General features: G+C 39.3%; 1 protein-coding gene across 1 annotated transcript in view; it reads left to right on the top strand.

Annotated features, from left to right (window-relative positions):
• Positions 1–9,689, top strand: part of POP1 (processing of precursor 1, ribonuclease P/MRP subunit (S. cerevisiae)) — a gene marked incomplete at its 5' end in the record, with an annotated part of 18,819 nt that extends 9,130 nt beyond the window's left edge. Inside the window, 5 exons of the mRNA XM_009871171.1 lie at positions 4,294–4,409; positions 5,818–6,009; positions 6,897–7,051; positions 7,828–8,172; positions 9,032–9,689. Of these exons, the coding sequence (XP_009869473.1) occupies positions 4,294–4,409; positions 5,818–6,009; positions 6,897–7,051; positions 7,828–8,172; positions 9,032–9,689 (1,466 nt within the window). The remainder of the gene's footprint in view (positions 1–4,293; positions 4,410–5,817; positions 6,010–6,896; positions 7,052–7,827; positions 8,173–9,031) is intronic.
• Positions 9,690–12,215: the final 2,526 nt, after the last annotated feature.

The raw sequence follows: 12,215 nt of genomic DNA, 5'->3' as shown, positions 1-12,215 counted from the left end.
TTCCTGCTGGAAATGCTGCAGCATACATGACTTCTGCTTTGGTTCCATCCTGCTGAGAAGTAAGGTGAGCTATACAGCACTTGTTTACAGATACTAGTTGGAGCTGGTAAAGAAATTAGCAGCTACAAGAAATAATATGGCTTCTTTCATTCTGCTCATCATGTCTGTGAAGATGAGTTTGAGAAGGCAAGGTGAACAGAAGGCATCTAGGCCTTGGAAATGTCTCCTAGTTTCTCTTGCACTGCTAGAGTTGTTGTCCTTCAGGAAGGCCATGGTAAAGACATAATGAGGCCACTCAGTGCAAAAAATCACCTCTAACTAAAGAAGTCTGCAAGCTCTAAGTAGCTAGGAACTGGCAGAGTGAGAAGATGCAACACTACCTACTGATTCGAGTGCTGTGCTCTTCCTCAGGACCCTATTACTTGCCACGCTTGGAGTCAGATAACTGAAATAGCCAGCAAGAACTAAATCAAAAGATGAAAGATGATTCTAGTTTGATTCTGCATTTTTGCCAGCATTTTTTCAATCAGTTCTGTCCCCTCATTCTACTGGTTCTTTTGCTAAAAGTGACCCAGGAATGGAGACTATCTTACTCTTCAGGTTTTTGAAGGGTAGTTTGTTTAGCCAGAAGATGAAGGAATTTAATCATGACAAATACTGTTGCTGTAGTGGTATGTACTAGTACCAGCTTTTCCATAGTAGCACCCACACAAAAAATAAGCTAGACTTCTCTAAAATCTGTAGTTCCAGTCTGGTGGTGTTAATTTGCCTCTTCTGTAAGAAGAAATCTTGTTATGAGCCTTAGAACCATATAAACTTTCTGAGCCTTGGTTTTGCTGTAACCTTACTCAGATAGGATAATAAAGTGAGCTGTTCTTTATTTAAGAAATGTTAGTAGTCATTCATTTGCCTCACTGATGTGCTGTGTTCACTGAGCAATGAAAAGGAGCCCTTCCCGTATTCTACACTTTTTTCCCCCTTTTTGCTTCCTGGACATTCAGATGCTGTTAGGATTAGTTATTAGTAAGACTGAAATCACACTGCGTATGTTAGCAGATTCTGTATGTGCTTTAGCCTCATTTGTTCTTTAATGTTGTATTAAAGCTAACTAATTGTCTTAGGAAATCTTGTCTAATTTAAATACACGTTTGTCAAATGAGTGAGTAGTTTAGGTAAGTTATAGCCATCATCTTTGGTTGTGGATTGTCCTATGTGCAATTTGTGAAACGATAGACATCTGTCCATATCTCCTGTTTGTTTTTTTTTTTTTCAAGATGCTGTTTTAAGGTAGTAGTTTTTCCCCTGTGAGTGACATGCTAACAAATCAAATATAATTTCAGTCTTTCTCAGATACTCTCACTGCTGAATGCCTATGTGCAAGGTGTGTGTTGTTTACATGTGCTGATGGGATTTAATCCAAGAACTGTCCTCACTTCTTAGGGCTGGGGGATAGAAAGTTTGTGGATAAATCACTTCTCATCGCTTTCTCAGCAGTTTTATGCCCTCTGGAAGTTAAGACTCTCACTAGCTAGTTCGTGCTTACATGACAGCAAGTTAATGCTGTTCTTTTCTCCTTTTTAAAGTACACTTTTGACATTTTGACATGCTTTTAGTGTCTTCTGTGGGAGAATGCAAATTCCACTACCTTAAAAACTGCTCAGCATGGAGTATGGTGGACATTTTAAACAATCAGTGAAGGAGAATGCATCATAAAAGATAAGTGAGCTGAAGTTCATTCTGCAAACAGAAAGCCTGAATCCTTTCCTGTAAACACACCTCTTGCAGAGGTTTAGGTATCTGGCATCAGTTGTCCTGGTACTGTGCAGTTCTATGTATGTATGGCTCTGAATCTGCTCCCTAGTGGTGCCTATATTTTTGCTTTTGTTACTATTTCCCCACAGAGAGAAGGAAAAAAATCACATGAACTCTTACTCTTAGGCCTGTCTTCTAAGACTGTTGAGATCATCAGCCACACAAATCAGAGCAGCAGTTTGAAACGTTCCTCTGTCTGCCTGTATTGTTTAAGCACCAGTCATTGACACTGGCAAAAGTAGATAACGCGCTGATTGACACTGAGCTTTGTGGTTTTAATATACAGCATCCTATTTCCTATACTGTCTCTAACATCTTACTTCCACTATTATCAGCAACTTACTCATCGGTAGGGTTATTTCCCCAGCAATCTTAAAATGTGGACTGAAGAAAACGTGAGAGAGGTAAGAAATAAGAGAACTGGTGTGAGGATTTGGGATTATGATTTGAATTACGGTATGCTTGATAGAGAGATTCTCCAAGTTCTCCCGAGTTCAGTGTGGATCAAGGAGAGCAAGTGTACCAAGTTAGAGAAGTATATTTTAGGGTAGTGGGGAGGATAATGAGTGGGGAAGAAATATTCCTGTCATTATAGGATAGAGGAATTGTAAAGAACTCCAAGAATATGACAAGGATAGCCTGCCTGAACCGTGATGATACAAAAAAAATGATAAAAACAAATTCAGAGAAAGTTACGATGAATAATTTACAGTTGGAGGAACTAGAACATGTTTAAATAATTTCACATTAAGAGATTATGGTGTTCACGAATGCTTTCTCTACAGAAGATGGGAAGCGTTTGCTTGTAATTATGCACACTTTCCCCTTGATTATCTATAGAAGTCAGGAAGGAATTCCCCACCACCACTACACACATCTGTTGCTGTCTTTTTCGGCTTCAACGCATTTGTGTTTGCTGTATCTCCAAGCAGAATGTTCTTTGCCTCTAGGAGGCTTGAACTCTTCTAGGTTCCTGTCCTTAATTTTTGGTCTGAGGAGGAATTCTTCTGGCTTAATTGGCAAGAAATTAGCAAGGATTTTCTTTTCAGTTGTATTCTTAATTTGAAGAAATACCACCCTAATCTGATACTTTTTTTTAGTAGTTCTTCCTCTCACAAATGAAACTCAGCAAGAATACGGAGCAAGTACCAGCTTAATAACACCATCAAACTTTCAGGAGTGTGGCTGTGTTTAGTATTTCTTTCAAAGGACTTTGCAACTGTTAGAAACAATGTTAACAATGTTAACAATGTTAACAATGTTAACAATTACAGATTGTAAATAATTATTGTGAATATGTTTGGCAGTACCTATTGTATTGCTGAATAATCAGTATCTTCTGTGCTCTAAGTCTTTGTCAACCTTAACTGGAAAAATTAGCTGAACCTTTTGAAAGTGATTTCAAAACCAAAACCCAACACATTATGTTCCTTTAATATGTAGGACCTTGTAGATGATAAAATGAGTGGCTTTCCCTGTAGGTTTTAATTACAGAGCTATTGGCCGGTTAGCTCAGTGGTTTGAGCGCGGTGCTGACAATGACCAACAGCGAGGTTGCGGGTTCGATTCCCGCTCGGTCCCCATGTGTTGCCTGGTCTAGTCGAGAGGTGGCGTTCCTGCCCACAACAGGGAGGTTGGATTAGATGATCTCTAAGGTCCCTTCCAGCCTAGGCCATTCTATGATTCTATGTGTTCTTTGTATTGTTTATTGTAATAATTATTAAAGTATGGGTTAGCATGCATTACATACTGTACTCTGCAGACTTTTAATTTGTGGATCACTAAAGGTAAGTATATGTTTTCTCTGCTTTGGTTAGATTGCAAAGCTGAAGAAGAGATAGATTATTTAGTTTTTAAATGATCAGTTTTAAAATTAGAAGTGTTACTTGTCTTCAGGAGCGCTTGCAATTGTTGGTCTGTGCAGACATAAGCAAAGAGTAGCGCCTTCCTTGAAGCACAGAGCCTGAGAAGATCCAAAATGCGAAGCTAGTGCTAAATAAATAGTTGCATACTGGTCATATCTGTAAAAATATTTCCTATATGTACATTTCTTAAAGGTCATTCTTGCTTCTCTTACAAGTTTACCTAAGCAGGCTTATTTCAGGCTTTGTAATGTTGCTCTTTCTGATTTTTACCAAACCTGTTGAGCTTCACACGCTGCCTGAAAGGTCAGATTCCAGAATGTTGCAGATGGCATCTTGAAGATGTAACTTACGTTGCCAAAGGTGATGTCATGTGTAATAAGAAATGCCTGCAAGAGAATGCCAGATTAATGCTTCTAAAACTAACAGTTTATTTAATATTTTGTATTTGGAAAAACATGGGATAATAAGATATTCCAGAAGCCGTAATGCTTATTAGATAACCTGTTTCCTTAGTTGCCTGCTCATTGTACTTATGACAGTGGAGTGGTTTTGGTAATTTGATACTTAAGCCATAAAAATTGTTTGAATTTTGTTTGAAGGTTCTCTTCTTTTGTAGATAATGATAAAGTTAGGCAGCTGTACCTGGAGGGTGTACCTGTAGACTGTGCGCACAGCTTTATCTGGGACAAGGACATCTGTAAGAACGTCACTGAAAATAAAATCTCAGAGCAGGTAACTGAGAAGGTGGACTGCCATGGAGAAAATGGTTAATGGTCCATAGAGTCCATTGAGCAAGACTCTTGGATAAATCCACGAGCAGTAGTTTCCTAAGGTCGTAGTCTCCAGCTGCTGAGTTGAAGTGTTTGTTTTGTAGCCTTTCTGTAATGTTCTTGTGCAACCATTTTTCATGATGCAGTTAAAAGAAAGTTTGACTGGATTATCTATGCGACTAAATAGTTGTAGGTTTATTTATCAGAAGGATTTTAGAACTGGATTTTCCTATATCACCTTGACTCATGTGCAGCAGATGAAAGTGATGAAGTGGCACAGAGAGGCTTTGGCCATTCACTTCTCAGTCACAGCCAGGATGATTCTTCTGACAAGAGTTGTGCAAGTTGGAAGGAAATAAATCCCCCTGATTCTGAACTGCAGTACTCTGTGTGGTGGGTGCTATGGGCAATAACCTGTGATTTGTAGAGAGCTTTAAACGTGCTGCTGCAGGTTTGAAATCTCCTAACCTGTGATTTGTAGAGAGCTTTAAACGTGCTGCTGCAGGTTTGAAATCTCCTATCTTGGCAGTTCCATTGGCAAAGGAGGAACAACCCATAAAATGCATGGGTAAAAAGATGATTTAGTCACAAGAGGTGATAAACTTATGGCACCATTGTAATCAGAAAGAGAAAATATTTGTTTGGCAGGTACATCTCTCTAAATATTCTCTTTATGGAAATTAGTTTTGTGATCTTTCAAATTTACTGACGTAGTGTAAAAAAAATAAAGTACTTACAAAATATTGCACTAGTGCGTAACAGTTATCAGCACAATCTTTTTGTATGTGAGTGTTCTTCATGCTGTCATGAGACGTAATGTTTGTCTTATAAAACAGCTGATGCAGAAGTAACGTCTAAGGAAGCAGTCTGATGGTCTAGGTTTTTTTTTTGTTTTTTTTTATAAATGTATTCTTCATGTCGTGTAGTGAAATATAACAACTGATGATTGACAGAGCCTTGGTGCCAGCATGCTTTCTGTGAAACTGCTTAGTGACCAAATGTTCTTCCCATCTCCCTTGATGTAGTTCAGATTTGTTCCATGTATTGACAGACTGTCTGAAAGCACCTGCTCAGTCTAGTCTTGTGCACAAATCTATAAATACCAAATTGCAACACTTGTTTTTCCTCCTTCATCTGTGCTGTACAATTTTGCTCTTGAGTTTCAATACTTACTCTCTACCAAGGACAAAAAGAGTGCTTAATACTTTTTTTCTGAAAACATGTTCTCAGTGGAGGTCAGTTCAAGTATGTATCATCTTGCTAGTACATTCTTCCTAGTTATAAGCTCACCTCCTCACTGTATCTTAGAAGGGTATCTGGAAGAGGGAAAAATGGTTACTAACATGTGGGAAATGTCTCCTTCTCCTCAGGATTTAAACCGTATGAGAGCTCAGTTACTGGTACCTGGATCACACCTTGATTTGGGTCCTTGTGAATCTAAGATTCCCATCCTATTGGTGCAGCAGCCAGGGAAAATGGCTGGAGAAGATCGCCCAGGATGGGGAAGTGGCTGGGATATCTATCTCCCAAAGGGCTGGGGCATGGCTTTCTGGATTCCTTTTGTAAGTGACTTTCATTGCAAATCGCAAAAAAATATGACAAATTATATAATTCGGTTCAAACCAACTGATTTTAAAGACTGTACTTCACAGTGCGCAACGAGTTCTCAATTATAGGATCAAAATCCTGGTTTAAAAGAGATTGTATGAACTGGTTGATGACAGAGGCTTGGTCATAAAATCTCAGAAATAACCAAGAGGTTTCCCTATCTTCTGTTGGGTATAACTGTGCCCACATGGCAATCTAAAGCAGATTAGAGTGGGGAGTGAGGAGCGAAAGCTGATGCTGTAGCTCTTTGGTTTTGTGTTTCTACAGGCTTATGCCTCTAAAGAGAATTCATTTGGTGCCTACTGCTAATCCCTTCCCAGCTTGGCTGTCTCCACCCCTCTCTTAACAAATTGGTTGCCTCTGATTTGAGAGCTTGAAACACAGAGTTTGAGTTCAGCTTGAATGCTCTTCCGGTGCTGTTTAGAGCATCCTGCTTTGAATGTTTAGGTGGCAGTTTTAAGGTCTTTCTGCCATTAAGTTTATCCTTTTGAATGTGCGGGGGGATCAATTGCAGTGATACTTACTGTACAGTTAAAATAAATTGGGCAGTGACTTTGCCAAAGTAATATGACATTCCTGGTAACATACAAGATCAGAACCTGTGAAATTCTCTTCAGTTTTTTTGATAGTTTTTTCAGAATTAAATTTAAGGAGTGTGACTAACATTTTTGTTGAAACACGCATCTAGAGCTGTGAAAATTATGCTTAAGTTTGTTTTTTTGAAAGCTAAAGTGACAGACTTTTCTAAGGCAGTAGTTTCTGAAGCATTAGTGTTTTGTATCAGTTAGGAGCCTAGAATCAGTACAAACATTGGTTTTTTGGGTTTTGGTTTTTATAACAGATATATCAAGGTGTACGAGTCGGTGGCTTGCAAGAGGCTTTAAAGCATTCTGAGTATCAGAGAACACCTCACACTCCAAATGATTTCCCGGACTGCCAGGCGGGAATGCAGTTTGCCAAAGAGCTGCAAACAAGTCTTCTTGAAAAATTCAAACGGTAATCTTCACTTAAAAATTGATTTTCAGGAATAAAAAAATGAATACTGCTTAAAGTATTCATTTAATTATCTGCTGTTGTGTTCCATTAGACTTTGACTTTACTGAGATCTTTCACTAGTGTTTTAAATCCTAGTATTAAAGAAAAGAATCCTAGACATATTTACTAGAAAAGCTCTGCTAAACAGGGCATATAAATTAACTGAAACCTTCTCTTCCCAGACATGTGCTCAGTTTTAAGGCTGCATAACAATAAAATAAACAAAACTATTTCAAGCTCCCTTAGCAGCAATTGAGGGAGGAGGTAGGAAAAGGCAGAATATCAAAATATGTACTAAATGTTAGAGAGTAAACTGAATTAAGAGGTATATTTCAGTGTCCACTTATGAAATCTTGAGTATTCTGAAGTTTGCCTTCTTTTTCACCACAGTAAACACAGAACTCTTAACCATGAGTATGGAGTAACTGGAGTGTCCTCTGCAGCAGCTGATGTTGGTTCCCCTTCCAGCTAGCCAGGAGGGGGAGGTAGGAGAAGTTTAGAGGAGGACGTGGTGTTGTCAGTCACGGCTTATGGTGGTCAGAAATACATCAGTGTTGTCTAGAAGTATAACTTTAAAATTCTTGTTCAATGAGATTACTAAGGGACTGCACAGTTAACTTTCTGTTCTAAATATTTGGTTTTGAAAATGTTGTTAGACTAGCAGGCCTTTTGAAGTGCTGGGGACTGAATAAGGGCCCAGGAAACAAATATTCTTACCTGCTTGATTTATCATTTAGGCGTCCACCAGCAAAAAGGGCAAATTATGTCAAGCTGGGCACTCTGTCCCCTTTCATCTGTCCTTGGGGGCAGCTGACAAAGAACTGGGAAGCAAGAGTGAAAGCTTCAGGAGAGTTTGTACATCCTTCTTCCCCACACCCTGACTGCTGCACAACTCAGGGGCATACCTTTAGTGACCCCAAAGTGGAAATGGTGAAAGAAGCTTCCTCTGAGACTGGGGAGGTAGAGGAGACCATGGAAGTAACAAGCTCTGAAGGTGCTCTGAAGACAGAGGATGTTACAGGCACCCAAGATGTTGGTGAGAGAGATGAAACTATGACAGCGAGTGACTTTATTGTTCTCAGGTATGTCAAAATGATTCAAGCATGTGAGGTGTTCCTTCATTATTGGGAATTACTGAATTGAAGAACGGAAGAACTCAGCTTTGATTATTAAGATGAGAGAATTATTTGATCCGAACACAGTGAGGAGATTAAATAGTTCAGTGCACCAGAATTTGCTGTTGAGTGGGAGTCATTCTACTTTTCCCCTGCAAACCTGGTGACTAGATGAAGTAAATTTCTTAAATCATCTCAAATTTAATACTATTCATTTAGTGTTCTTGGAGTTGGCATATTCTTTCTGCTTGCAGATGGGTGGAACTTTTAGAGACTCACATTTGTGATTTTAAAACTGTTGCTGTGTAAATCACCTTGCATTCTCTTTTCTAATACATCATCACAGATGGTTCTTACACTGCTTAGTAAGGTCTGGAAAGAAAAAAAAGATAATCCCCTGTATTCCAGTGCAACACATGAGGGCAGCAACAGTGTTTGGAAAGTGCCTGAATGCAGGTCTTTCATTTTTGAGTAGTTAGCAGGGGAAGAAAACATTGGCAGTTCTGAACTGCATTGATGTCACTGAAGATTTTAGAATATTTGTGATTTAACAGGTTTGGGAGGTTTTTAACAAGTAATATCTCCTCCTGAAGAAATAACCTCACCCATGAATTCCATTCACTCGTGTTCTTTTTGGGCTAAGAGTGATAGAAATACTGACTTGGAAGGTTACAGCAAGTCCCTGGCTTTTTTTTTTTTTCTTTAATCATGCAATTTTTAATCAGGCTTTTTTTTATAATCCTGCAAATACATGGGGTGCTGGATTTCTGTTATGCTGCTTGTTTAATAACTATCTTTGATGTTTATTTTAAAAAATTTTCAATAGGAGCGAGAGACTGCTAATGCAGTTATCAGCCTGGTGCTACCCCACTGCTGGAAAAGATAGGCGACTCCGCCTTATTTCTCGACTGGGGCAGAAGGAAATGACTGAAGACGTCTTTTTGCCGATGTTGACAAGCTATCCGCGGGCTCTCGTGTGGGTCAACCTGTCTCTCCTGAGGAAGGGGAACCCTGAATTACATGCCATGATTTGCATCCCAACAGACGACGACTTGCTGCATCTAAGCAAAGACAAACTCTTCTGTGGTCCTCAAGAACCCAGACATCGTGACATATTTAAGGACAAGATACAGAAACAGAAAGAGGAGAAGAAGAAGAAGAAAGTTAACACAAAAGCTCTAGAAGGTGACCCTGCAGGTGGTCCAGATGAAGAAACAACTGAGGAGCATGAAGACCTCATTCTTGGTCTTTGGTCAGATGCTCTCCCAGATGTTACTTCCCACTGCTCCAGAACTCTCTTGGGATATGTCACTCGAGGGGATTTTTCATTGGCTGCGGGCTGTGGGGAAGCACTGGGGTTTGTTAGCTTGACAGGGTTACTTCATATGTTACACAACCAGCCAGCAGATAAAAAAGGGCTCGTTTTGTTAAGAACTCCAGCATCTTTACAGTACAGGTTTGCAAGACTTAATATTGAGGTTTAAGTATTATTGCAACGCAGTAGAATGCCAGAAATACAAAAAAATGTATCTTGTTTTCTGTGACCTTTCTGATATGTCTCAAATTTGAGGTGATTCTGAGCCCCAGCAAACATCTTGAGGAATATGAAATAGTAAAAAGGTTTGTAGCATTATTAGTGAATATAACTAATGCGTAACCAGACCTAGGATTACTTCTGTTATCTGCATTGCTAAGGATTTCTAACAGTAACACATCCATTATCATCATCATCTTTCTGTCTAAAGAAGCCTGTTGTTCATTTTTCACCTCAGAGCAGTGGATACTATAACGATACACAGAAAATTGTTATTTTCCTTTTAGAAATCCTCTGGTCAGATGGATTGTAACTTTCCAATGCACTTTCACATAGAACTGCATGCAATCTGGGCCAGTGTATATAACAAGTGACTTTTCCCAGCTCCTCATGTCTGAATACATGTGACTGCAGTAGAACAGAGCAAAGTGGAGAAACCTAGCACAGAAATCAGAAGGATGCTTACTGTGGTAGAAAAGCTCTGTTAAATGAAATGCAAATAAATGCAAATAAAATATACCTCAGCTGTATAATCTTGAATTATAGCAACTGGAGCTCGTAAATTGGAAAATTTACCAGTCTCTCTGTCTCTCCAGTCTGAGAGAGAAAACTCTATTTCTGAAATGTAATAAGCCTTTCAGATGCAAATTGCCGTTGGTGGGTCAGCATGCATTTTCTGTTAAGAATAAGGCACATTTCAGTTCCTTAAAACAAGATTATTTTTTATGGAATGTGCTAGGATTGGCAGTTTCTTCGTGTTACGGTATGGTTTATGGATGTTCTTCAGTCATAAAACTTGTATGCTGGAGGGGTGAGTGGGGTGTTTGGTTTGACTGAAGTGCTGTGGGTTGGTTACTTTGGGTGTTTTTTTGTTTTTTTTTTAAATGATAGCCTTAAGCTTCTAGCCAGTCTTGGGTTAAGCAGCTTGAAAATGAATTTATGATAATATACCATAGTCTAGTAGCAGCATGGTACAAATATAAGCCAGTTGGTAAAATTACCCTGAAACGTTCATGTACAAATAAAAATGTAATCTATTCTTGATTCGAGAGTCCACTGACTCTGAGCTTGACTCTTTAAGAAATTAAATATGGACCAGCTAATGATTTTGTCTTTCTGAGTCTGCAACTTAATACCTTCATTCACAATTTTGTTTGAAAAAATCTTAGGTGAATAATGTTGGCTGGAGTTGTTTGTTGGAGGAAGGATTTAGAGTACCTTCCCCCCCACAGTCATTAAAATCTAGGACCATTATGGATTACATATGGCACATGCATGGTGGAGGGGGGAGAACATCTCTGTTCGGAAGGGCATTATTTTAGGTGGGGCTGGATTATTATTTTTTTAAGTCTTCAGAAGACTGATTTAAGAATTGTGTGCCTGTTGGAGTTACAGTGGTGTGTGGCACAGAAAGACGCTTCCTACCTCACAGCTCGGACTACAGCTCCCTGAGCAGTCACACCAAATGTCTCCTATCTCCAGCGTCGCTCACCTTTGATGCACCTAATAAACCCATCGTCGTCCCAGAAAGGTCCCCAGAAGTATCTGCTGAAAAACCGGCAGATGGCCCCAGAGGAAAGAGCTTGGGCTGGGATTTACAGCGCTGCAGCCCATGGGTACGTGTTGAATAAGGAGCCTCTTTGAGCGTTACAGCCTGGCAACTGATCTCTCATGGTAATAACCCCAGGATTTGATGAACCTTTTGAGTCATGAGGCTGATTGAAATATTTCTAGGATTGGATTTTCCAGAGCTGTACTTCATAGGAGGAAAGTAGAGGAGGTGATATTTATATGGCTTTTTTCCCCCTCACCCCCCTCATCTGGATAGATACATATTTTCTTGCCTCGCTAGACCTGGCTTGTATGTGAGAAAGAAAGAGGAGAAGCCCCCCACCCAAGCTATCATTTTTTCTTCTCTGCTTGTGGATCTTTTGTTCACTGAATCTTTCCCAGGTTTTTATTTTTTTGAAAAACATCTGGAGTCTTTTTCTTTTCTTCCCATTGGTAATTTCTGCCAGGTTTTCATTTTGACACTTCCTGTTACTTTCCTTTGATTTCCATTCTCTATTTCTGATTTATGATCCTTGTCTCTGGTGAGCCAATGAACAGAAACTGGAATCCAAGTGCATCCTGTTCTGTATATCTTGTAATATTGTTACACAGTTGTTTTCCTTTAAGTCAGTGATTTATGCCTTAAGACTTCACTCTACTTGTAAAATGCACTGCAAGCCCGATGAGTTAAAAATGCTCAAAACTCTCAGCCAAGGTTTGTCAGAAAAACACTGCGACTTTATGTAGCTGCAAGGAAATTTTTTTCTGTCATTGGGATTTCTAGATTCTGAGTGTCTCAAGGGTGACTTAGTCATAAAAACCATGTCAACACCAGATAATCAAACTGGATAATCAAACCTGTGTTATCTGTGCATCAGCTGGACAGAATGCCTGTGTTCATCATGTGGTATCAGGTGTAGTTTGC

The sequence above is a fragment of the Apaloderma vittatum genome, unplaced genomic scaffold (genome assembly GCF_000703405.1).
Source record: "Apaloderma vittatum isolate BGI_N311 unplaced genomic scaffold, ASM70340v1 scaffold556, whole genome shotgun sequence".
Classification (NCBI taxonomy): domain Eukaryota; kingdom Metazoa; phylum Chordata; class Aves; order Trogoniformes; family Trogonidae; genus Apaloderma; species Apaloderma vittatum.
This window is presented reverse-complemented; position numbering and strand designations above follow the sequence as displayed.